This window comes from Thalia democratica, chromosome 1, assembly GCF_965202585.1.
Source record: "Thalia democratica chromosome 1, ktThaDemo2.hap1.1, whole genome shotgun sequence".
Taxonomy (NCBI): Eukaryota; Metazoa; Chordata; class Thaliacea; order Salpida; family Salpidae; genus Thalia; species Thalia democratica.
This window is the reverse complement of record NC_139165.1, coordinates 104,851,327-104,875,306: the sequence shown is the minus strand read 5'-3', so window position 1 is coordinate 104,875,306 and position 23,980 is coordinate 104,851,327. Positions and strand designations below refer to the sequence as shown.

The 23,980-nt window shown below is 22.0% G+C and overlaps 1 protein-coding gene across 1 annotated transcript; it reads left to right on the top strand.

The window, feature by feature from the left end:
• The first annotated feature begins 315 nt into the window (after nt 1-315).
• Nucleotides 316-21,355, top strand: LOC145846572 (uncharacterized). The gene is made up of 12 exons (XM_082953279.1): nt 316-417; nt 1,072-1,219; nt 4,228-4,370; nt 5,106-5,198; nt 11,313-11,399; nt 15,874-15,983; nt 18,099-18,189; nt 18,772-18,867; nt 19,179-19,676; nt 20,527-20,557; nt 20,908-20,989; nt 21,183-21,355. Exons 1-12 carry the CDS (start codon nt 375-377, stop codon nt 21,201-21,203), a joined length of 1,443 nt encoding a protein of 480 aa, XP_082809405.1. The 5' UTR covers nt 316-374; the 3' UTR covers nt 21,204-21,355.
• Nucleotides 21,356-23,980: the final 2,625 nt, after the last annotated feature.

The window sequence follows — 23,980 nt, the reverse complement described above, 5'->3', positions numbered from 1 at the left end:
ATAATAAAATGAGTAAACTAGAGCAGTAAAAAAAAATACAAAAAAATTGTATTGCTCTAAAGTTTTCAAGCAAATGTTTTTAAAAGGTTAATTATTATTTTATAAAAAAAGTCCATATAAATTTACAGTTCTAGGTTTAAGAATATTTTGCGAAAGTAGTACACACCTCTCTAGAACTATAAGTTTTCCCATAGATATAAACAAATGCTTTGAATTTTATTTAAAATATTTTAGTAACAAAACAATATATAAACTTTAATTTATACTTTAATAGTTATAAGCATATTATATAAGGTTTGTAATTTAAAAAAGTTTCAGGTTTATTAATATTTTTTGAAACTCGTGTACACAGACTCTAATGTTTTGTTCAAGAAATGGAAAAATTTTATAGCATTCTACTACCTCTTGTTCTTTTAAGTAAGTTTTTGTTTTGTTGATTTTTATTTAAAATTATAACCAATTTTTTACACACTTAGTCAAAAAAAGCCAAAATAACTCTAATGTTTGCTTTTATTTAAGTGATTGTGGTGTTATAAAATGTTCATATTTTAAGTGTTTACAAATGCTGCTGTTGTTTGTACTGTTTTTAAACTTTATGTACTATGAGAGTATTTTATTTTAAAACAATGCAAAGATTGGAAAATAACATATTACGGAATTTTAAAGTTATCAAAGGAGTTTAGAGTATTTTCAAAACAGTAATAATCTAATGCAAAAGGTGGCAAATGAGTGTTTCATAAAAATATCTTAATTTTTCTTGTGTTGAAACTTATTTCTACTAGTTATCTGTCACACATCGAAATCAATGTAATGTAGATGCAGTGCAAAAACATGCTAGCATAGTTTTTATAACAGAAAGTTTTTTATATGTTTGAATTTTATTCAAACCCACCTGAAGTCTAAGTTTAAAGCTAAAAAAGTTTTATAATTACTGGTGTTTAATAAGTTGTTTATTTTATCACTTTGCAAAAAATAAATTATCATTTAAATTTTAATCTAATAATCAGATTTTAGAAAGTTTTGTACTTAATTTAATTTTATAACAAATTAAATTTTATTTACACCCCACAGTACGTGTCACTACACCATTACAAGTGTTATTAGAAGGAGAACAACGCCACCACGTGGTTAAAATAATAAAAGAAGGTCACTTGGTTCAACTAGTTTGCCAGCCAGATTGGAATGTTGAAGATAAAAGTATCCATGATCTACACTACACGTTTGTTTTTGTTAAATAAGTAAAGTTTTTTTGTCAATATAAATGACTATAGTATATTTGTATATCATTAACAAGCAATTTTAAGGGCATAGGGGGGGTAAACACCCTTTTTTGGTTTTTGATCTTATTTTATATAGTTTTTACTAAGCTACAAGATACTTTTTACAGATTTAAAAATTTCAAAATAATTTTTGAGATATAGCCGGTCAAAGTCAGAGCCAACAATAGGTTTCTTATGGAAGGCGCAAACTAAAACGGCAAAAATAGACTATTTCACTAAAAATCTATCTTCTCCTACGTTTTTTGAGAAAACTACCTCAAAATTTCAAGAAGTGTTCCTTAATATATTTAGAAAATTCTGTCAGAAGGAATGTAAAAAAAAATAAAAATTAAAAATATTATATAAAAAACAAACAAAAAAAACAGTTTTTTTTTTGTTTTTTTATTATAAATTTTTTTTTTAATAATTTTTTTTAAATTCCTTCCGACAGAATTTTCTAAATACTGAAAGGAACATTTCCTGAAAATTTGAGGTAGTTATCTCAAAAAACATAGGAGGAGATAGATTTTTAGTGATTTCTAGTTATTTGCCGTTTTAGTTTGCGCCTCCCATAAGGATCCTATTGTTGCCTCCGACTTTGACCGGCTATATCTCAAAAATTATTTTGAATTTTTTAAATCTGTAAAAAGCATCTTGTAGCTTAGTAAAAACTATATAAAATAAGATCAAAAACCAAAAAAGGGTGTTTAACCCCCTCCTATGCCCTTAAATATATACATTTACATTACACTTTTTCTATTAATCTTTGCACTGGACTATGTTATTTAAATAACAATGTCCAAGATTGTCGTTTAATCTAATTATTCATATTAGTCTTAAAAATATTTTACTATGCTAACATAAAAAGTTTCTGGTTATATTTATAAAGTGGTTTATAAGCGATCAAAAATTGAAACAGCTTTTCATAAATTCTTACTTTTATAAAATTTGTTAAACTAGTTTTAACTCATAGATTTTCACTAAAATTTAGTGTAAGTGTACACTAATACAGCAGTTGTACTAAGCTTGATTGAGTATATATACTCAATATCAAAATGTTTAAAAAAATCATGATTATTAACTTATTTTAACATTAATAGTTAATATTTTGTTAAACTTAAGCTTTTTATATTAAAACTATTTTCTTTATACGTATAGTTTTGTATCATTAGCTTAAACATTGTGAATTATTTTGTTTATTCATGATTTTGTATTATATTTCGTTGTATTACATAAATATTTTTTATTTATTAAAATTTTTACAACTTCTTATCAATTCTTTGTATAATTTTAGTTATTATCTGTTTTTTAATGACCATACTTGTATGTTAAGTATGATTTAATAATTGCTACTGTCAAACTTTTGCAAATATTATTAAAAATGTATTTCTCTATGATACAACTACTTACACTCACAATAAAATTAACTTCTGACCTGAAAAATGTACTTTTAACTTCAGTTTATTTTCAGTTTTCTCTAGGGTATGTTAAAAATGAAATAAAACAAACATACTTACATTTAAAATCAGGTGACATATGATACTACTAATTTTATTTAAAAATAAATAACTTCTTTTATATTATATTACGCTTAATTTACAATTCTATAACTGCTAAATGTTTTTATTCTTAAAGTAAAAATAAATAATTACAGTTCCTAAAAGTATTATACAAGTTTAAAACGAGATTCTGTTACAATTTTTTTTTCTTTCTAAAATCTTATATATGATTTGTGACAGCTTACATAAGTAAATTTCGAGTCTTTTAATCTTAAAAAAAGTATCATTCAAAAAATCTGACTGCCAAAAATTTACATTTAACAGCCTATCATTTATGTAGTAAAATTATTCCTTTAAAAGCATTTTGGTATACTTAGAGACCGCAAATATATTTTCTTAATATTTTAGTAACTTTTAAAGATTTTAAACACAAAATATGCTAACGAATGAGAATAAGTAAAATTTTACTACACTATAAGTCAAATAGTAAAATATGCCTTCTAAAAGCATTTTGGTATACTTTTTGACAGCAAACATAAGCATTTTTAAGTTTGAAGAAATTTTAATTACAAAAGTTAACAACTGAGAATTAGTAAACTTTTAGCAACTTATCATTTATATAGTAATATTTTGATTTTAAAAGCTACTCTATGATTTATGTAGTAAAATTTTTCTTCTAAAAGCATTTTGACATCTAACATGGATTACATGTTTCTGTCTGGTTATATAATTAACGTAAAACACTACAAATCTTTTTACTATGCCTTACAGCATATGGTTAATCTTGAACTTACAACAGAAAATTTTGTTAATCTTTTTAGTGTGCTATTCGTTCTTTATGGGAGTATTTTAAATTTTGAACATGTTTTGTTTTTTTTTAGTTATCACTAACATTGAAGTACTTCTGCTGATGTTTTTTGTAGTTAAATTTAGAAAAAAACAAGTTGATGAAATAAAAGTAACAATACATATAACTTTTTTTTATAAATCATACCAAAAAAGTTTTTTTTGTTTTAGTTATTATATAGAGTTATACCTAGATAAATTTTATTTTATATGTTTAAATTATCTTTTTAAAAACTTATTAACTTATTTTAACATTAAGTTTTTAAATAAACTACAAATTTAGCAGTTTTATAAAATAGTTTATAAACATAATTTACTTTATATTGTGATTTAAGGCCATAAGGGGTAGGATAAGTCGTTTTGAAACAATTTAGTCATACTTTTTACATTAGTTACTGACCAAATATCTGCTATTTACTGTTGTGAAAAACTAAAAGTAACTTTTAAGTTAAAAATGAACAAAGATAGATATTTAATAAGTTGTTTGTAAAATTCTTTTATGGTCTTGAAGTATTTAACTGCAAGTTTCAAATTTAATCAGTGTATTACTTTCACAATTTCTAAGAAAATTATTTTTTAACATTTGCTGTTTGTTTTGTATTTTTTACTTTCAATGTTAGCAGGGCAACTTGGAAATACAAGAAAAGGCGGGAAAATAATGATGTAAAGTTTATTTTTAAAGGAAACTCCCGGATAGAAGAAAGTACAAAGTACAGTTTGCGAGGATCAAGTCTCATTATACAAAATCCGACTAGAAATGACGCTGGTATGTAGTTAAATAAAGAGTGAAAATTATAAATATTACAGTTATTTTGGGTAACTTGCAAAGCATGCAAATTTTTAGCATATTTGCAGAATTAGAAAAAAAAAATATTTGTACACTTTTTCTTAACCCACCTACCCAAACGTAAAAAAAGACAAATCAAAAATAAAGTTTAAGTGATTTGCAGGTTTTTCAAGCTATCTGTTATTTAAATTAAAATTTTATTTCAAGCTACAGCTTCAGTAGTCAGGCTTTAGGTTTGAAATATTGAATGAAAATTAATTTTATTTTTTATTTATTTACAAATAAACAATTTTAAAATTTTACAAATTAATTTTATTGTTAAAGTTTGTTAAATTAATAACAAAATATGTAAATATTTTAATGATTTACTAATATTTTTTATCTTACAGTTTCTTACGTTAGACTATTAGTTTAAAGTTTTTTTTAAAGTTTGGTGCAATAAATTTAGATTCGATTTGTAAATCTAGTTCAATAACTTTGTTATATAAAAAATACATTGAAGTTTACCGAAAGTTTTGTTTATACTTAAAGTAAATATTTAGTTTTTGTGACTTTTTTATCTTAAACCAAGTACTTTGCTTAGTATTCAAAACTGAAGTATTTACTATGAGATTAATAGTTTTACTACACCTTCAATGAAATAAAAAGTATTTAAAAGATTCAAAAAGTAATTATTTAATAAAAACTATTTAGTCTTAATAATTTACTTTGCAGGATATTATTATTGTGAAATCAGTGGAAATTCAAGGTTTAGTGGAAAATACAATGATATTCATCCAGAAGCTTATTATAAACTTGATGTACAATGTTAGTTATATTTAAAAAAATCAAGTATTATATATCATAATATATACAGTTATAATCTTAAAATATGAGCTTGAAAAGTTTAAGCTGCAAATTTGAATATAACTTACATTAAAAAATAAGTCAGGCCAAAAACAACATCTTACCCTTGAACTTTTTGTTAAAACATTAGCAAAGAAGATTTTTACAAAACGACAAAATCTTGAAAACTTTCCAACCAACTCACGAAAACTTTACAGATTTATTATTGATGTTTAGTAAACAACATAGGATTACACATTAAATTTTATACAGTTAAACTTATTTGTTTCACCACTTTTTCTTCTACTTAAATTTATTTAAAGTGCTTGTCATTCGACAAGCTGCATAAAAATTGATAGAAAAATATGATGTTTTACTTATTTTAAAAATTTCTTAAAAACAAGAAAATTTTGAAAGTTTTCCAACAAAATTCACAAAAGCTTTATAAATTTATTATTAATGCTTAGTAAACAACATAGGATAACACATTAAATTTTATACAGTTGAACTTATTTGTAGTAAGTTTTCCAACAACTTTTCTTATCCTCTAACTTTTTCAAAGTGCTTTTTATTTTTTTATTGAAAAAGCTGTGGAAAGTGTGATATAAAAATAAATTATTGTTTCATTTTAGAGTTTCTTAAGAACAAGAAAAAATTTGAATAATTTTCAACAATATACTAAAGAATTTAATATTGATTTTAAGTAAACATCACCATGAGATTAAAAGTACTATATTCTTTAATATTTTAGCTTATGGAAAGCAATCCAAAAAATTCAGTTTTTTTTTTGAAACTTATTTTAGATTTACATGTCACAAAAAAGCTGTGCTAAATTTTCTATGAATTTTCTATGAAACACTATCATAATTTTTTGAAATTATTTTAAAATTAAAGTTTGTATTAGCTAACTGTCAAGATAAGCTTGTTGTGACCTTTTTAAATAACTTTTTTTAGTTATTACTCAAGTTAAAACTGTCTGTTAAAACTTAATATGTCATAAGGCTAAGTATTTTTTTTTGTTACAAAAACATAACCTGGTAATACTTTATAAAATTTACAAATACAAAATAATTTCAATTTGAATAAAAAATCATTATGGCCCTAATGTAAATACTATAGATTACTTTTTTATAAATTTGTAGGCCTTTTAGACTTTATATCACATAGTATAATTTATTCTTTAGAGTTTATCTTCACTACAATTGTAATCAATAAACTGTATTTTTATTTCAAACAAAAAAAATTCTAAAGCCGGTTTCAGTATAGTTGAGTTTATTTATAAAAAGTTGGCATGTTTTCAAACAATTTGTTTTGCAATAAATACTTTTCAAAATTAATTCAGTTTGAAGATACTTGCCAAAAAGGTGTCATATTTTTATAGGTGTGTATAAAATTTATAAATAAAAATACAAAGCTGTACAAAATAGTTTTGTATTGGTTACAAAAAAAGAAACTAATAAAAAAGCTAAAATTAAGCCTACAAAAAGCTTGAGAATTCCTATAAATTAGTTAAAAAAGATATTAGATCATTCCGACTTTTAAAAACTTATAAAAATATACCTATACATATGCACACTTAAAGCTATACTATTTAGTTTATTTTTTGATTAAAACCAGTAAAAATTAAGTCTACAAATTAAAAGTTAGTATTGTAAATATTTATTGCATTTGTATAATGCGGTTAAAACTTATTAATAAGCTATAAACTAAAAAACCACTAAATTAAATGGTACAGCTGTATTATTGATTAACAATTTGAAAGTATAAAAGTTTAATGAAGCACTTTTGAATACTATTAGCTTCAAATTAACTTTTATAAGCTTCTTTATTACTTTTAAACGACTAGAAAACTTTCACTTATTAAATATCTATGTATTATCAGAAAAGTCTATGTTAGACAAATTTTCTATATTATTTATGTTGTAACTTAAACTTGTTTCAAAATTGTTGTTGTTTTATAATTATAATTTTATCTGATTAGTTATTTTTTAATTTCTAATATAGTTTTAAATTGGATATTTTCTTATACTTGTTTGTTTAAGTTCACAACTTGTTGTACTAAAGGTATATATTTCAATTATTATAAGAAAAAAAAGTATTTTCAAGTATACAAGCATAATTTAATAACCATACCTATTTAGCATTATCAATCTGACATTTCGAATTTTCACAACAGTTTTTATTGCTTAGTTTTACTATTCAAGATTTTTTGTGTTAAATAAGTTTGTAATTTAAATCACTTAATTTTTATTTGTTTTTTTTTCATAAGCTAGTTTGAAAAATTTCCAATCTTTTATTTAGAACAAACTAAATCAGTTTGCTTAATAAAGTTCATATTTTCCAGTTAAAATCGATATCTTATTTCTTAAGTTTCTATATAATACTTGTATTACTTGCGTCTTTAAAATTGATTTAATATTTGGAAAAACTGTGGTTTTAAGAAAAAAAAACAAAATTAACTAATATAAAAATTAACTTCTAGGTTTGCATATTGTGTAATACTATTTTATAATTTAAAAAGTTTTTTGTATAAAATTAATGACTTAACTAATCATAGGTATTTCTAAAGATAATAATGATTATGTAATTTTATTTTTAATTAATACATTTTTCAAACAAAAAAACATTACAATACCTGATAAAGTTTTTGTGATAGTATACAAAATAGCTTAAAATTAAATTGAGTTCAATGTCACTTTTATAATACATTTGTACTTACAACCTTTGTAAGTGTGCTCTGTATTAATTATTTATATTAAAAAAAAATTCGAAGGTTTTAAAATTTTAGTTTAGTATTACAAGACAGCTATAAAAGTTTTTAAAACATAGTTTTTATAACTACTTGCTTTGAACTTCAAACGATGTTGTTTTTTGTTTTATGAATTTGCATAAACTGAAATAGCTAAATATGGTTAAAACTTTATGTTGTTAATGTGTTATAGTTTATTTAAAGTCTTATGAGGTAAATTGACGTTTAATAAATTAAAAAAAAATCCGTTGTTAAACTTAGTTTGACTATCAATAAGGGCTTCTAAAATACGAAGTACTTTAAGTTTTAACATTTGTTTAACGAAATAGGTTAAAATACTTTGTTCTTTCAAAGAAATAAACTTATAGTCATGAAAAAATTAATTTTGTTGTTGAAAGTTGTAGTGTTGTTTTGTAAACTTATTTTCAATAAACTTAAAATTCGCTCTTAGATAAGCTATTAAAATAAACTTTATTGGATTGTAAAGAAATTCATGTTTTTATTTTTGAATTTTCATCCTTAATTACTAAAAAATAATATCAATGAAATATTAATATAGACTAAATAATTTTTCACTTAATCTTTCAAACTTAAATATTTATGTATTTAAAAATTTCAACATGACTTTATATTAAATTTTTGAATAAATGTAAAACAAAAAACTTTAAAAACTGGTAATCTTAGCAACTTAAAAGTATTTCAACTAACTCTTTTTAATTTCAATTTCAATTTTTTTATAGTTTTATGAAAACAAATAGTGAACTTTAAAAGTTTTTCGAGTAAAAAAAAATTTGCACAAGACTTTAAGATTTTTTTTCTTTAAAGTCCAAGTATTTTTACAAAAAAATTTTAATACATATTCAATATTCATATAAACTCACAGTACAAAGCATTCTTATAAAATTTTGTTGAATTGATATTTGTTGGTTTTCACGAGTCTTATTGATTTTCTTCAGAAAATTCTTTTTACTTTTGTTGTGTTGTGCTTGGTATTTTGCAAATTCTGCTCATCTTATGCGATTTAGTCGCACTTTTGTTCATTTGTTTTTACGCTTTTCATACGTTAAATGTCAATGAGTTAGCACCTTTCTTTAAAAATTAATTTTTTACTGACCTATATATTTATTAAGAATTTAAAAGAACTAATTGTCCAGTGTTTGTAGCAATCTAAAATTTTCCAACGATTTAAAAGTTTTGACTGCGATTTTTTAAACCACAAAAGTATATTTGAAAACAAGACATGGTATTTAAGCTTTTTTGTTTACATAAATAAACATTAATTTATTAAAAAGTTTCTAAACTAAAAAAAGCTGTTTGAACAAAGTGGTATCAACAGTTTTTTTATAGATTAATTATGTAACTAATTAATGACGAAAAAAAGTCATTAAAACTTAAATAAAATGGTTTCTTTGATTCTACAATGACCAACTTAGCTATAAAGTAATCAATAAAAATATAGCATCAATGCATAATCTTCTTTTTTGTTTTTTTCAGTATGTTAAGTTTAAAAGCACAAAAATTTAAACAATTATTATTATTTTTTTTTAGAAAATGAAAAAGTTTAGTTACATAAGTCTTATAATATAGATTAGAAAGCTATAAGAATACTTCAAGCTAAAAAATAATCAATATTTTGCAACAAAAATAAAATATTTAAAACGGCCTGTTTTCAATTTTTAAAATAAATTAATTATTAATTTGTTACTTGCTCCACATAAAACATGGTAAATCATTGTGTTTTTTACAAAATAAAAATAACAAATCATTTTTTTTACAAAACCTAGAACTACAACAATAATATATTCGTTTTGCTTCATTTAAGTATTAAAAAATAAGTACTGTTTTTCAGTAAGGAAGTGTAAATATATATTTTTCTAAAGTATTTTAAAAACTAAAATCAAAAAGTTTTTAGACAATATTTACAAGCTACTCCATCTTTATTTTACAATACTTCAATAGTCTTTTTATATCATAGTTGAGTTAGAAAAATTGTTTTAGTATTTAGTTTATTTTACAGTTTTTTAAAAGGTTGTTTTACAATAAATAAAATTTAAAAGTTATTTTATTTGAACATTTTTTGCTTTTTAGCTGTCCAAATTAAAACAACTAACTCATTTGTAAGTAACTGTACAATTATATTGATTATTTACTCTACTGTATAGTGGTTTGTGAATTAATTTAAATTTATTGTTTGACATTTCTTTTCCTATTGCAGTATTTTAAGAAGCATGTTTAGTTTTATTGACTTAGTTTAAATTGTATAATTTTCTGGCTTAAATAGACGTTTATCTTCCGTTTAGACATAAATTTTTAATTGTTCCATTTGTATTCTAGCTTCAAGACCATTTTTAGTATTTAGAATAAATGTATGAAAATATATTGTTTGCAAAATTACATGTTAAGTAAATATATTGATTCATGTGAAAGCTAACGTTTAAGAAAATCTTTTGTCAATGTGTTTGTTTTTTTTAATGTTATTATTCACTTTCAGATTTATATATTTTACCAAATACTCGACTAATTTATGTATTTTTAATTATTTTGTTTCTAAGCGACTAATTGTTCGTCTGGAGTGTATTTTTTAGATAAAGTGTTTATTTTTGCATTTAAGATTATTTTAAATTAATTTTATGCTGTTTTCGGAAAAAGCATAGATATAAACTTTGTTTTTATGTTACAAACAAAACAATCCCTTTGTTTAACATGATAAGTTTTTGATTAGCCTTAAACTTAGTAGTATTAAAGATTTTAAAATGTTTACTTCCTAAATTAATGTTTTAATTCTAAATAAAATTAATTTGTCATTTTTTAATAACTTTAATAGTTTTAGATCTTTTACAATAGAAAAGATAGTTATTAGTTTATATTCTAAATACTTGCTTGAAAATATAGCTAATAAGTTTAATAAAAACTTATTGAAACCATAACAAAAGTATCATTGGAAATATGATAAAAGTTAGAAAAATATATTAATTTTCATGATTTAATTATTTAAAATAGATAAATTTAACACATACACCTAACCTATATGCAAATATAGTTCAAGTATAAATATAGTTATTTGTTTATAAACTTTATTTTATTGTATATACCGATATTTAATTGTCTTTTCAGTATAAGTATAGATATTGATAATAAATTTTTTTTTATTAGTAAAAAATTTAATTTTAACAGATGCAGTTTCTTAACCTATATGCATAAGTTTACCTACATATTTATAATTATATAAAAACTTATGGTAAATAATTTTATTAGATTTACCATCCAAGCCTGTATGCTAATATAATTAAGTTTAAACTTAGGTAATTCTTTTTATTATTATTTATTAAACTAATATATTTAAACAGATGCACCTTCTAAACCTACTTGCAAATATCCCAAAAGCAGGTATCTTAAAGAAGGTTATCAAGAAGAAATTGCATGCACTGCTGAAGGTATGGTTTGTTAATTATTTTTATTGAAGTTATCAGCTATTAGAATACAGACAGGGGCAAATTTTGTGCTCCACAGTTTAACCAGTCAAGTCTTTTTTGCTGAAATTGTAAAAAAAGTTGTCTTTGTAAAATGGAAAATTGAACAAAACTGTTAAGAAAAAATTGCAATGACAAACTCATTCAAAAGACTATTGATTAAAAGCACATAAAAAAATTGTTAACAAAAAGATCAATAATAATTGGTTAGCACAACATATTTACAAAATAAGATACTTTGTTGGCTGTACGTTGCCCACCCTTAAAAAATTATTTTTTGGTTATAATTATATTAAATTTTATTTAGTATCAGTATTTGATGGTGCACATTTTATAACTGAAAATTTACACTGGAAATTAAACCTAAATAATATAGCTGTTTAGTTTTCATATTACTTATAAAAATAATTGGTTTATCGAATTTTTTATAATACTTAAATCCAACTAAAAGTTAAACGTATATAGATAAGCTTGTAAGTTACATTTGTTGTTTAATATTTTTTAATTTAGTTTACATTTACTATTAAAAAATATATAATAAAAATAAATTCAAAATATCTTGATTAAACATTTAAAAAATGATTGAAAGACATAAAAAATTGCTGTGTTTTAAATTTTTTGAAAAGGTTTTAATATATAATTCGTAAACGTTTTATAGTAAAATTTATACTTTCAATCAAACCTTGTGTAGTTTAAATAATAATAAAAGTCTTATTTGTACAATTTAAGCTAAAAGTCCGTGGGAATATTTACTTTTTAGTATATTTTAAATACTTTTTTCTAACCTAAAGTCAATGTATAACTTATTGAAGTATTTAGCCTAAAATAGTAATGAACTGTCAAGTATTTAAACTAATTTAAATCAATTATTTTAAGTGAATAATAAAACTTGTCATTTTTATCGACTTTGTAAAAATATAGTTGTCGAAATAGTATTAATTTTTACAAAATATTGTTAAGTATGTTAATAAACTTGTTTCAAAATATTAAGTGTGATCGTTGTTTTTAATAAACATAACATTTCAGACAACAAGAACATCAAAAATTAAGACAACAAGTTAAACAATTGTATACACAATAGGAAAAATTTAAACTATAAGAATTTGTTTAAATTTTTTGCTGTTGTGTTTGCTGGAAACATTAGCATTTTAGAACAACATGTTTTGACAAAATAAAAATAGACTCAATCAATAAAACCTGCAAAAAACACAACAAATATATTTTTAATCTTTAAATTTTGTTGTATAATTAATCACTGAAGAACATAATGAATATTGTTGTAGTCCAAAAAGATAAACATTTATTTGTATTAGATAAATGCGTATAATGTTAGAATATCATCGAAGTAATATACTAAAATGCTATTAACTTAAACATATGCGATGCATGTAATGTAAAAATTCCAAAACTTCTAACCTATTGATTATAGAATTTAGTAGCATGTTCATCAAAGTTTACAATTAAAGTCTATAATTGATGTTTTGTATCATAGTTTATGGTTGTTTTTTTTTTTTTGTAAAATCAGAAATCAGCTTTAAGTATCTTTAAAAAACGCAGCAAATTTGCAAAAATTTTGAAAATAATATCTAAGCTTCTTTAAGTTCAAATGAACTTAAAAAATATTTTATTAATTTAATTATAGTTAATCATTTCAATTTATCGTTACACATTTAAAATTCAAAAGATTTAAGCCATTAATTTACCTTTATTTTTTAATTTTTCTTTATTACTAGGTTTACCTATGTTACATCATTTTTAAAATTTTGAGTTTATAAAAGTTAGAAAATAAATTTAATTTCGGCTTCATTAAATTACCTTATTGACTTGAATTTGATGTAATTTAGTGAACATTTCCTCTAATTTTATTTTCTATTTGTCGAGTTTTGCCAGAGCTTTTATAGTTAAATTTACTTACAGACTAATTGAGTTAACTTCTTTAATAAAATTTATTCAGTGAAATTTTATTAAGGAAAAAGTTCAAGTTCAAATGTAGTTGAATTAATTAAAAGTGTTAAAAACTTTAAGAAGTTTTAGACAAACTACTTATACAAAGAAAAGAATATCAATAATATAAATTTTAATTAAAACACATGTATGTATAACATGTTTATATTTAATATTAACTTCGATTTTTATATTACATTTTATATTTCTGTAAACATTTAGATTTACTTAATCGTCGATCAAAACTTTTTATAAACTCATTTAGCCAACAATAGATAAAAAAAAGAACTTAAAGTGTTTTGTTGCGTTCCTAAGATAAGAAATCTGCAAAACTAGAATCTAACTACAGTAATCTTATAAGTTAAATTGTAATTACACTAAATAATTACGACTTAAATGTTGTAACAAAATACAGCTTCTTAATGAATTCCATTAACATTGAGTTTGGTATGTTTTCAAATTCCTTTTTAAACCACTTCTACTAGAAATTGTAGATCCAGTTGTAAAAACAATTCTTACTGTTTGAATTGTGTTATTATATAATATATTTTGAAAACGAAAACAAAATGAAATTTAATGCTTTTTGTTTTATTATTTAGTTTAGTGTTTTAAACTAAATTATAGCCTTAAAACTCTGATAAGTACAAAAATTTTTTTTTTAAGTTTAAACTTTAAGATAAAATTTTAAGTTCTCGAAATCCCCTCTAAAAGATAACTCAATTAACTGAACATTTGTAAGATAAGGGTAACATTATTTCGTATTATTTCAAATATTTAATTATTTTTTGTTTATTTATTTAAATTTGTTTGTATAACTAAATATAACTTTTCAATTCCCAGATCAATACAGAAAAATAGATTTTTTTGTACTTTAAAGTTTTAAGTGCTTAAAAACTCTGCAAACATAGCTAGATTATTAAAAAATAAAAATTTACTTTACAATAAAACTTAAAGATTTGCTATTTAAACCGCTAACAAATACTCAATTAACTGAACATTTGTAACATCAGGGTTATATTATGACGTAATAATGTTATTATGACGTAATAAAGCAACCGGTGAGTATCGATTTGTGGAAATGTATTCCTGTTGCATTTGCATAAAAAACTTGTTTTTCCTATATATATATATATATAATTATTCGTTTTGTGACCTTAAATTCCGCTCTATTTTAAAAATTGAAAAACTATTAACAATTTAAATTAGTTAGAAATTTTACATTAATGTACTGTATAATAGAAGTGCTAAAATGAGTTATTGTTTCGAAGTTTTTGTTAACAATATTATTTTGTATCAGTTTGTAGTTTTAAATAAGTTTTTAAAATAATTTAGGTGATAATGTCTTGCAAATTCAATTATACATTTGGAAATATATTCTTGAATTTATAATAACTCAAATAATTTTACTATTTAGTATTTTTTAAATGTTAGTACGTTATTTTTGTCAAATCAGTTCATCGGTATTTTCTATTCATCATTAATTTTTTTTTTGTTTAATGTTTGTTAAAAAAAAACATTTAAAGTTTTATTCAATTTTAATAACATTTATAAGTGTGGATAGAAAATTATATAAGTTAAAAAAATAAAGAGTTTTAAATAATTTTTTTTAATTTAAGTTATTCGAAAGCTTTTTCTTAAAAGCTAAGTTTGGCAATCTTCTTGGGAAAAATACCTCATAAAAGTTTTTATGAGTGGAAAACTTACTTGTATAAAATGTTTTCATATTAAAAACTCAAGTGGAATTTCCTTTATAAACTTGTAAAGTTTGTTTTGTTATTGTTTTATACTTGTTTTGTACTTGGGAGTTTTTGTTGTTTTAGTTAGCTGGTACTTATATTTCTGTTTAGTTGTTTTTTTTTTGGTATTTCAAATATTTGTTACTGTTATATATGTTATTTTTTTGATGATTCTTTTTTAACTATGTACCATATGAAATGTTCAAACACTATTCTGTGTCCACTTTTGGTATTTTATAGCTTAATTAAAAAAAAACATTAAATAAAAGAAAATTGTTGTTTTTGACACTTACATTTGTTTTTATTTGCTTTCTTTTAAATAAAAATAAAGTTTCTTAAAACTAGATACCTAAAGTTCTTTACTAATTGTTTAAGTTACGTATTAGAACTGAATTAAAATGTTTGATTATTTAATTTAACTACATACGAAACTTAAATTGATTAAACTTTACTTGAGTTTAAAATATGCAGATAAAATATTATTCCAAATATTCTTTTAAGACAGCTATAACTTATAAGAATTGTAAATAACTTTTGCTGTTCACATTCGACATTCTGATTTTGATTTATGTTAAATAATCTTTTCTTTTCTCAAAACTTAAATTTAATAACTAAGTTTAACTTTTAAAAATAAGATAGTAAAACGATAAAATAATTGTAAATAGTTATTTCTTAAAACATTAAAGAACTTCATTTTGATTTATGTTGAATAATACTTTTTTTTCATAAAGCATTATAAACAAGTTTAATTTTCACAGCAAATCCATCTCCTCAATACAAATGGTACAAAGATGATGTAGAATTAAAAGGAAATTTATTAACAAAATATAATATTCAAATAAAAAATAATGGAGTACTACTGTTTGAGGTTTGTAACTTTTTTTTATGCTTTATAAATGCATGAATCTGTTTAGGCTTGCTTAAAAATTTTTTTTAAGTTTTAACTAGCATGTAAAATAATTTTAAATAAAAAAAAAAGCATTTTTCAAAAATTTTCTGTTTTAGTGTTTATCGAAATATGCACTCTATAAATTAAATTTTTTTTAAAGGTATACTTTCAAGAATTAAATTAAAATATATTGTAGTTTTATCAATTAACAACTAATTTACAAGAATTTATCACTTAAAAAGCGTGTTAAACGTTAAAAATTAAAAACTCAATTGTTTAATTCTAGTTCAATAAAAAGCACTCAATTAATTCAAGTGCGATTGACTAAATTGATTAAAAAGTGCGGATAATATGAATTTATTTTAATAAGTGCGTATAAAATGCAGATAAAACGTAGTAAATTCATGTAAGTGCATTATAATTATGCAGTATTTTGTTTGATGGTTTTTAAATACTACTTGTTTGATATTCAAGTATTTATAAGTGCTTTGATGCATTAGAAATTAAGTTTTGATGTTTGTAATATTATATACAGATTTTAAAGTGTTTATTTGCCATTTACCAAACATTTACTTCAATTTTTATCAAACAAAATATTTACTCAATATAGATTTTTTTTTATATAAGTTTAGTTAAAGTCTGCTAAAAGTTCTCTTTTAAAAGTATGACAACTTTTATTTGTATTTTGTTGATAAAAATTATTTTTTTTAGTGCTCAATTAATGTTAGAAAAAAATAATATGTTTCGAAAAATTTATTGTTTATATACAAACTTATTCTTAGTGTTAAAACACTTGCTAAAGAAATAGTTTGTAGTATTTTAGTGGATTTTAGTTTTATTACCCAAATCTTCAAACATTTGTTTAATTATACTTTCTGTTGTTAAATAAGCTTTTTAAAATAATTTATAAGTAACTAGAGATAATGATTTATCTAAACTAAAATGATTCGTTTCTAAATAACATAAAATAAACTCTATTACTTACAACATACACACTAGATTCACATTTTACTAATAAACTTCAACTGTTAATTAAATTGAACTTTTAAATAACTTTTGTAAGTTCTTATAACATTTTTGTGCCAAGATTTACACCTTTTTAGTTAAACTTGCAGACTATAAGGGATTTAATGTGATTAAAATAGAAACGATTAAGTTTTTATCATGTCTGCATTTTTATTGCAGATTTGTTGTTAAAAAGATATGGATATTAAAGTTATAAACATAACTTAAACTGATTAAGTTTATTAGAAATAACTAATAAAATTATGTAGGACTTTTTTGCAAGAATGTAATCAACTTTTTGAATTTTTTGCTTCTGCTTTTGGTCCTTAAAGACTATTTTTTTGTAATTTTGTCCTAAAATAAAAATAATTAATATAAATGCATTTTGTAATAATGAATAGACTTAATCATATAAAATTAAACCAGATAAGTATGTCAAAATAAATATTTTTTCGTGGATGGTATGTTTAATAAAAAAAATTAAATTTAGCACTATATAGTAAAAAAATACAGAAAAACAATTTAAGTTAAGTTACATTTTTTAAATCATTGCAGGTTTAATTATGCATGTTAACAGCAAAAACGTATAATGAAAATACATTGTACTTTTTAAATTAAGTTTTTGTTTTTAAGCTGTTGGTAACAATAACAAATTAAAAATTTCACGCTTAAAAAATGTTTTTTGTACAAAACAGTTAAAAAAACAAATTAAGTTTACAAACTATGAACATAAATATTTATTTTCAAAACAACTTTTTAAAATTTAATGTCGCAATAATAAAAAGTTTTCATTGTTTAGTATAACAGATATCCATATACGTATATAAACTTTATCTTTGATTTCCGTTGAAAATACCAATTTTCTTTATCAATATCAATAAAGATAAAAATAAAATTTATCGCTTAAAAGTTTTGTTTTTATCAAAATTAAATATCTACAAAAATGTAGAAAAACAACAAATAGATAATTTACAAAACCTGATTTTAAAATAAAGTATAAAACAGTTTCCGTTGTTTTTGTTTGTGTTTTATTGCTTGTTAACTTAAACTAAAATAAATTTTAATACTTTTTAATTTTAATTTTTTCAGAATACAAGCCCATCAAATGCAGGTGTATATAGATGTAAAGCTCACAATAATGTTGGCAGTTCTTATTCTACTTATTTCAAATTAAATACAAGTTAGTCTATTTAAATTGTTCTAGTTATAACTTTTTTTACTTGTAACTAGTGAGGGTAGTTAATTAGTAAAAGGGGGATATATATATATTTAGTAAAGGGGCAACTGATTTTCGACAGTGTAATTATGAAATGATATTGCAAAAAGTAGATTTATAATTAATGAGGTGTTAAAAATACTAGTTAATCAGGTTTAAAAAGTTTATGTTCTTTCGCATCTTTTAAAACTTTTTTTTTTAATAAGCTTGTTACCAGCTTGATAATATTTTCTAAACAATTTTGTATTTTAATCTACGACTAAAATATCTGGTAATTAAGTTGGTGAGAAAGCTTATAAATGGGAACATTTTACGACGACTAAAATTTTAGAGCATAAAAGCTTTATTAACAACAAAGGTTTTTATTAAGTTAGTTTTTGTCTAAAACTTATCAATAAACTCGTAAGTAACGTTTACTTTTTTAAATTTATATATTTTTATTTACTTTAAGAGTTGATAATTAGGATAGTTAAAAAACTTTACTGCTTTTATGTTTATAATGTAAAAAAATTGATAAAACAAATAACCTATTTTATTTTATTACAGAAAAACATAATTCCTTAGCAGTAATCCTACCTTCAGTTTTAGTTCCAATTTTTGTGATATTCATTTTAGTGTTTTTCTACTTCTATCGGAGAAAATGTAAGTTTACAAAATATTTTTTTTAATTATGTTACTGTCATGAAAATGTTTGTTGTTTAAGTTGGTTTTTTTATGAGTTGATTTTTTAAAAGGATTATATTCATGGTTTTTAAAAAGTACTACATTTTAAATTATAATTATACAAGTTAATTTTAAGCATATTGCTAGTATAATAAAACTTTTATCAAAAATTATTAACTCAAAAAAAAAAATAATTCTATAAATAGAACCATTTGTCTTAAAGGTATATCAATATTAGTTCATTTCTTTTGCATGTAACTGTTGTAACATCATTGTATATACATCATCAGGTAAGAAAATAGAAAAAGAAAAACAATTGGCTGAAATGTCAGATTTTGTAGAAAAACCATATTACGTTGAAGCTGCAGATCTTGAATTATACGCGCCAAAATCACCCATCCATGACAACACAAAATCAATCAAGAATGACGAACATTCCCGCTCTTATTCCGATATTTCCCGCCAAAATTCATCAGTTTATAGCGAGCAAAGTTCAGCTGGAACTGTTCATAAATATAAAGTTAATTCTTTCGCCATTGGAAAACAGAAAACAGTTGATAATAGAAGTGATTTGAAATTGAATGAGATAGAATATGCGAACGAAAAGTACATTGGTGATTACAAGTATGTAGGTCACGATAAAAAGAATTATGTAAGTCACGATGAGTTTAATTCGGGTCAATATGCGAAAGGTGACGTAAATTATTTGGGTCAGCAGAGATTGAATGATATAAATTATTCAAATATAAAAGTTGGAGATAATAGATGTCATGATAATATTTCCTATGGTAAATTTTTCAATTATTTGTATTTAAAGAAACCTATCTTATTCAAATTGAAGTTTTTGATAAATAATCCTTAAATTTTGTATATGTATCTAGCAAACTTTAATATTTCAATATAAAAAGTTGCAAACACATTAGTGTTTTAAAAAGGTGTTCTAGATGTTTTTTGTTGTAAAAAAATTTTATGTTGTTTTTGTTGTTGTAATGTTTAATTCAAAGTTTATGTCTTGAAACTTTAGAATAAAATTTTAGATTTAAATTAACTTTTTAAACTTATCTAATTTTGCTTTTAAGTAACAAACTTCTATATTTCTAATTTAAGATCAACATATTTTTACAATTATATAAAAACGTTATCTGTTATACAAAACGAACCTGTTTTAATTAAAAAATATTTATGATTTTTAGATTAAGTATTTTTGATAGCATGTTATTCACACGGTAAGATATAAAACACATTATGTAATATAATAAAATGTATAAAACTTTACAATTAGCTTTAAATAAAGATCAATTTTGCTAATATTTAATAAAACTTTATTTATTAAAAACTAAGTTTTAAAATATATGTAAAATGTTTCCAAACACAGTCTGGTAGTTTATTTCTGTAACAAACAAATAAAAAAATGTTTTTGTTAGAAAATAAAACACTATTTTTTTTATTTTATTTAGCATTTTATTTTTAGAAAACTTTGTAAATTACATGTTAAAAACTTTGAAACAACCTATATAGCAATGTGTTTTAAATAATTTCTCTTGTTAAATATTAAAAAAAAATACAATAATTTCTATAATTTAGTTTCTTTTTATTTTACAATAAAACTGTTTTATAAACAAACATTTATTTTTGCAGTATGTCCGGGAGGTGAAAGTATAATGCACAGGTTATTATTCATTTTATTTATTAGTAAAAAATATTTAAAAGTGACCTAGCTATATAAGATTGCAAAAACATTAGATAAATTTTCAAAAAGTTTTGAGTAGCTAACTTTAGTCAATTACTAAAAATTTGATAATTGTTCATCCTTAAGTTAACATCAATTGTTAAAGCAGTATGTCACATTCATTATTGTCTCGTATTATTACTCGTAAAATTCTATTAGATATTTTTCAAATCTCTTTTTAATTCTATTTAACGACTAATTTTCATTTTATACCAATAATCTAAACATTTGTTTAGATATTTAGATTTTTTTAATATATTAAAACTAAATTGTTTATCACGTCACAACAGTTCAAGCGAAGGAGGAAATGACGTCATATTAGACGGAAGTGGACCTCAAATAATTAAAAGTTTACCTGTTAATAAAAAGCCTGTTAGTTTAATTAAATTTGTTAAATATTAAATAGTTTATGGTCTACTTGTTAATAAAAAACCTTTTACATTAATTACATTTAATAGTTGTTTAAATAATTATAAGTTTAATAAAAAATATTTTAGTTTAATTAAACTAATTTAATAAACATTGACATTAAAAATTAACAATAACTTAAACAAGAAAAAAACAGAAACAGTCGATAATAATCTGATTATGAAATCAAAATGGAAATGAGGTTTTTATTATGACATCACAGTGAAGATTGAAAGCTGTAAACATGACGTCATAATAGTTCAATCATAATGAGATGTATTTGCTTCAATTAAGTTGCTTTTCTTGACTAACTTAAAACTCTAAAATTCAACTTAAATAGACTGATTTGTTGTTAATAAGCATTTGCGTTGTAAATAAAAATACTTAAATTGTATTAAATAGTTTACAAAACAAGTTCTAACTGAAATAAATAGTAGCAAATGAAACAGTTTTTATCTAGTTCTTTGCAAGATTATGTTTTTTACTAACAAGTAATTAATTTTGAAAATGATAGTAACAAATGCTTCTACTCATAAACACACTGTTAAACTTTACACAAAATTCCTTTTCTAGTTCGTTGCAATTCTTTCGACTTACATTGCTTTTTACTTCTTCAATTTATATTTTGCTCATTCCATATAAAATACTAGTTGCACTATCTTGTCGATACTTGAATGCAAAAATTCATTTCCAGAATTTTGTATTTGAACTAAAATTGGATACTGCTATAGATTTTGCTTTAAACTTATAAAGATGTAAAATGTGTTAATTTTTTAAAATTATTTTATATTATAAAATTAAGTTAGTAGTTTAAGCTATGGTTACTTGAATTTATTTAGGTATTATCAATCTCACAAAAACTTTTTATAAAAGGCATTTTAAAAAGTCTACAATTTAATTAAAGTATTACAAACCTGTTTATATAATTATTTTATTTTATAACAACACTTGTATGGTTTTAACTTTTTCTAATGTTAATACTACTTTTCTAAAATGTTTATTAAAAGTTCATTTTATAAGAAAAACTACCTATTAAGCTTGAATTTATACTGTAATTTTTAAAAACATGTTTATAAGTTTTGCCTTCTTATATATTTTTGCTGCCTAATATAATTAAGAAGGTTTTTGAAAATACATTTACAATCTATGCATATGTGTTTAATATGTTCAGTTGAGGTTTATATTTTATAAAATGTAAAATTTATGTTTAAAATTATGAGAGAAATGTATAATGATTAATTTTTTTTCGTTTAGTGTTATTTTATTTTATTTGAAGAGTTATATTTATGTTAAAAGTTATTTCTTTATGTATTTTCGTTTTTAAAATGTTTTTGTTTTTTGCTGCAAATAAATTCTTTGACCTTAATTGTTTAAATTATCCAAAAGTTTGTTTTTGTAAACTTTAGTATATTGAAGCTTGTACGCAAAATTAAATTATTCCTTTTTATTTGTAACTTTTTAACGATAATATTACAGGAAGTTTAAATATGCGAGTAAGAGTTATTATACAGTCTTTTCAAGTTTGAAAGCGTAAATAGAAGAATTACAGTTTTTACAAATATAGTAACTAGACTAAATATGTTGAGCTATTTTAAACCTTAAATAGAAAAAGGTTAAACATATAGTTTTAAAAATTAGTAAATTAGTAGCGTAACAAAACATATAAGAAAAGTAGTTTTCAAGTAAAACAATAACTAAAGTAGAAATTTTTGTTTATAACATTGCAAGAAGAGAAAATAAAGTTTGTACAAGTATAAATGAGAACTTGTTTCGAGTTTTACATAAGAGTGAATTATGCAAATGCATAAAATACATAATGTTGTTAAGTAACTTTTGTTTGTAAGAAAATATCGATTTTTTTATACATTCACTTTTGTTTTCCTTGCAATCATTTTCCGTTTCACTTAGGAGATGTTCCTACCATTAAAATCATTTCTCATAAGCTGTTCTTAAGTTAAAGACGTTAAAACTATTTTTTAGTCTTTTTATGTGTATAGAGCTGTTAAGTAGCAAAACATAGTTACTAGTTATTCATTAACACTACCTGATTCAGTTAAGTTAATTAAAGCATAAATTATTTCAAAGGTCGTATACTTAATTTTTATAAATAAGTTTGGTATTTCACTATGCAATAAAAAATTTAAAACCTAAATTGTATTTAATTTTCTTACATAAGTTAAGGTAAACTTAGATTATTAATTTTCTTTTTACCTAACCTTATAGAGCTTAAGAATAACCTTATAGATCTTCTGTAAGATAAACCTTAACTTATTGTTAGTTACAGTTAAAGTTTAATTATTAGCAAAAGTTTAGATCAATGTAATTTTATATTAAAAATAGGCAAAACTTTACATTCTAAATACATATAGCAAACTGTGAGGTTCCAAAATAAAATTTTAAACAATGTTTACTTTACAGTTTAGCAATAACTAATACAGTTTAGCTTTTTTATGTATATAACTGATGCTAATTAAAATTTTACTTAAAAACTTAATTGTTACAAACATACAATGTAGTAAAAGCAAGTCATTTTAATAATTTCAAGTAAATAGTAGATCATTCTGATCCAAAATAAAAAAAGTAAACTGTAAAACTAAGCCAATTTATTGCGCCCATGAAACCCTTTTCAGGTAAATATTGAAAAAAATAACCCGTAAAACGCACATTTCACGTTTAGTTTGTTCTAAATTAACTTAAATGCTAAAAATAAGAATATAAATCTGTATTTAAACCAAACAAAAACTTTTTTAAGTGGAGTCTTACAAAACAAAAAAGAAAAAACTTATAAAACTAGCTTTTAAAGAGCTTCCAACATCTAGTGCATTTGACTTTTTAGATTTTCGTAACTAATTTGCTTTATTTAAAACATTTTAACTTGCAATTAAAGTTGCAAAAAAAATTGTTTTGTAGATTTCAACCGACTATATACCATAAATTACCAGTTAACACTTTACT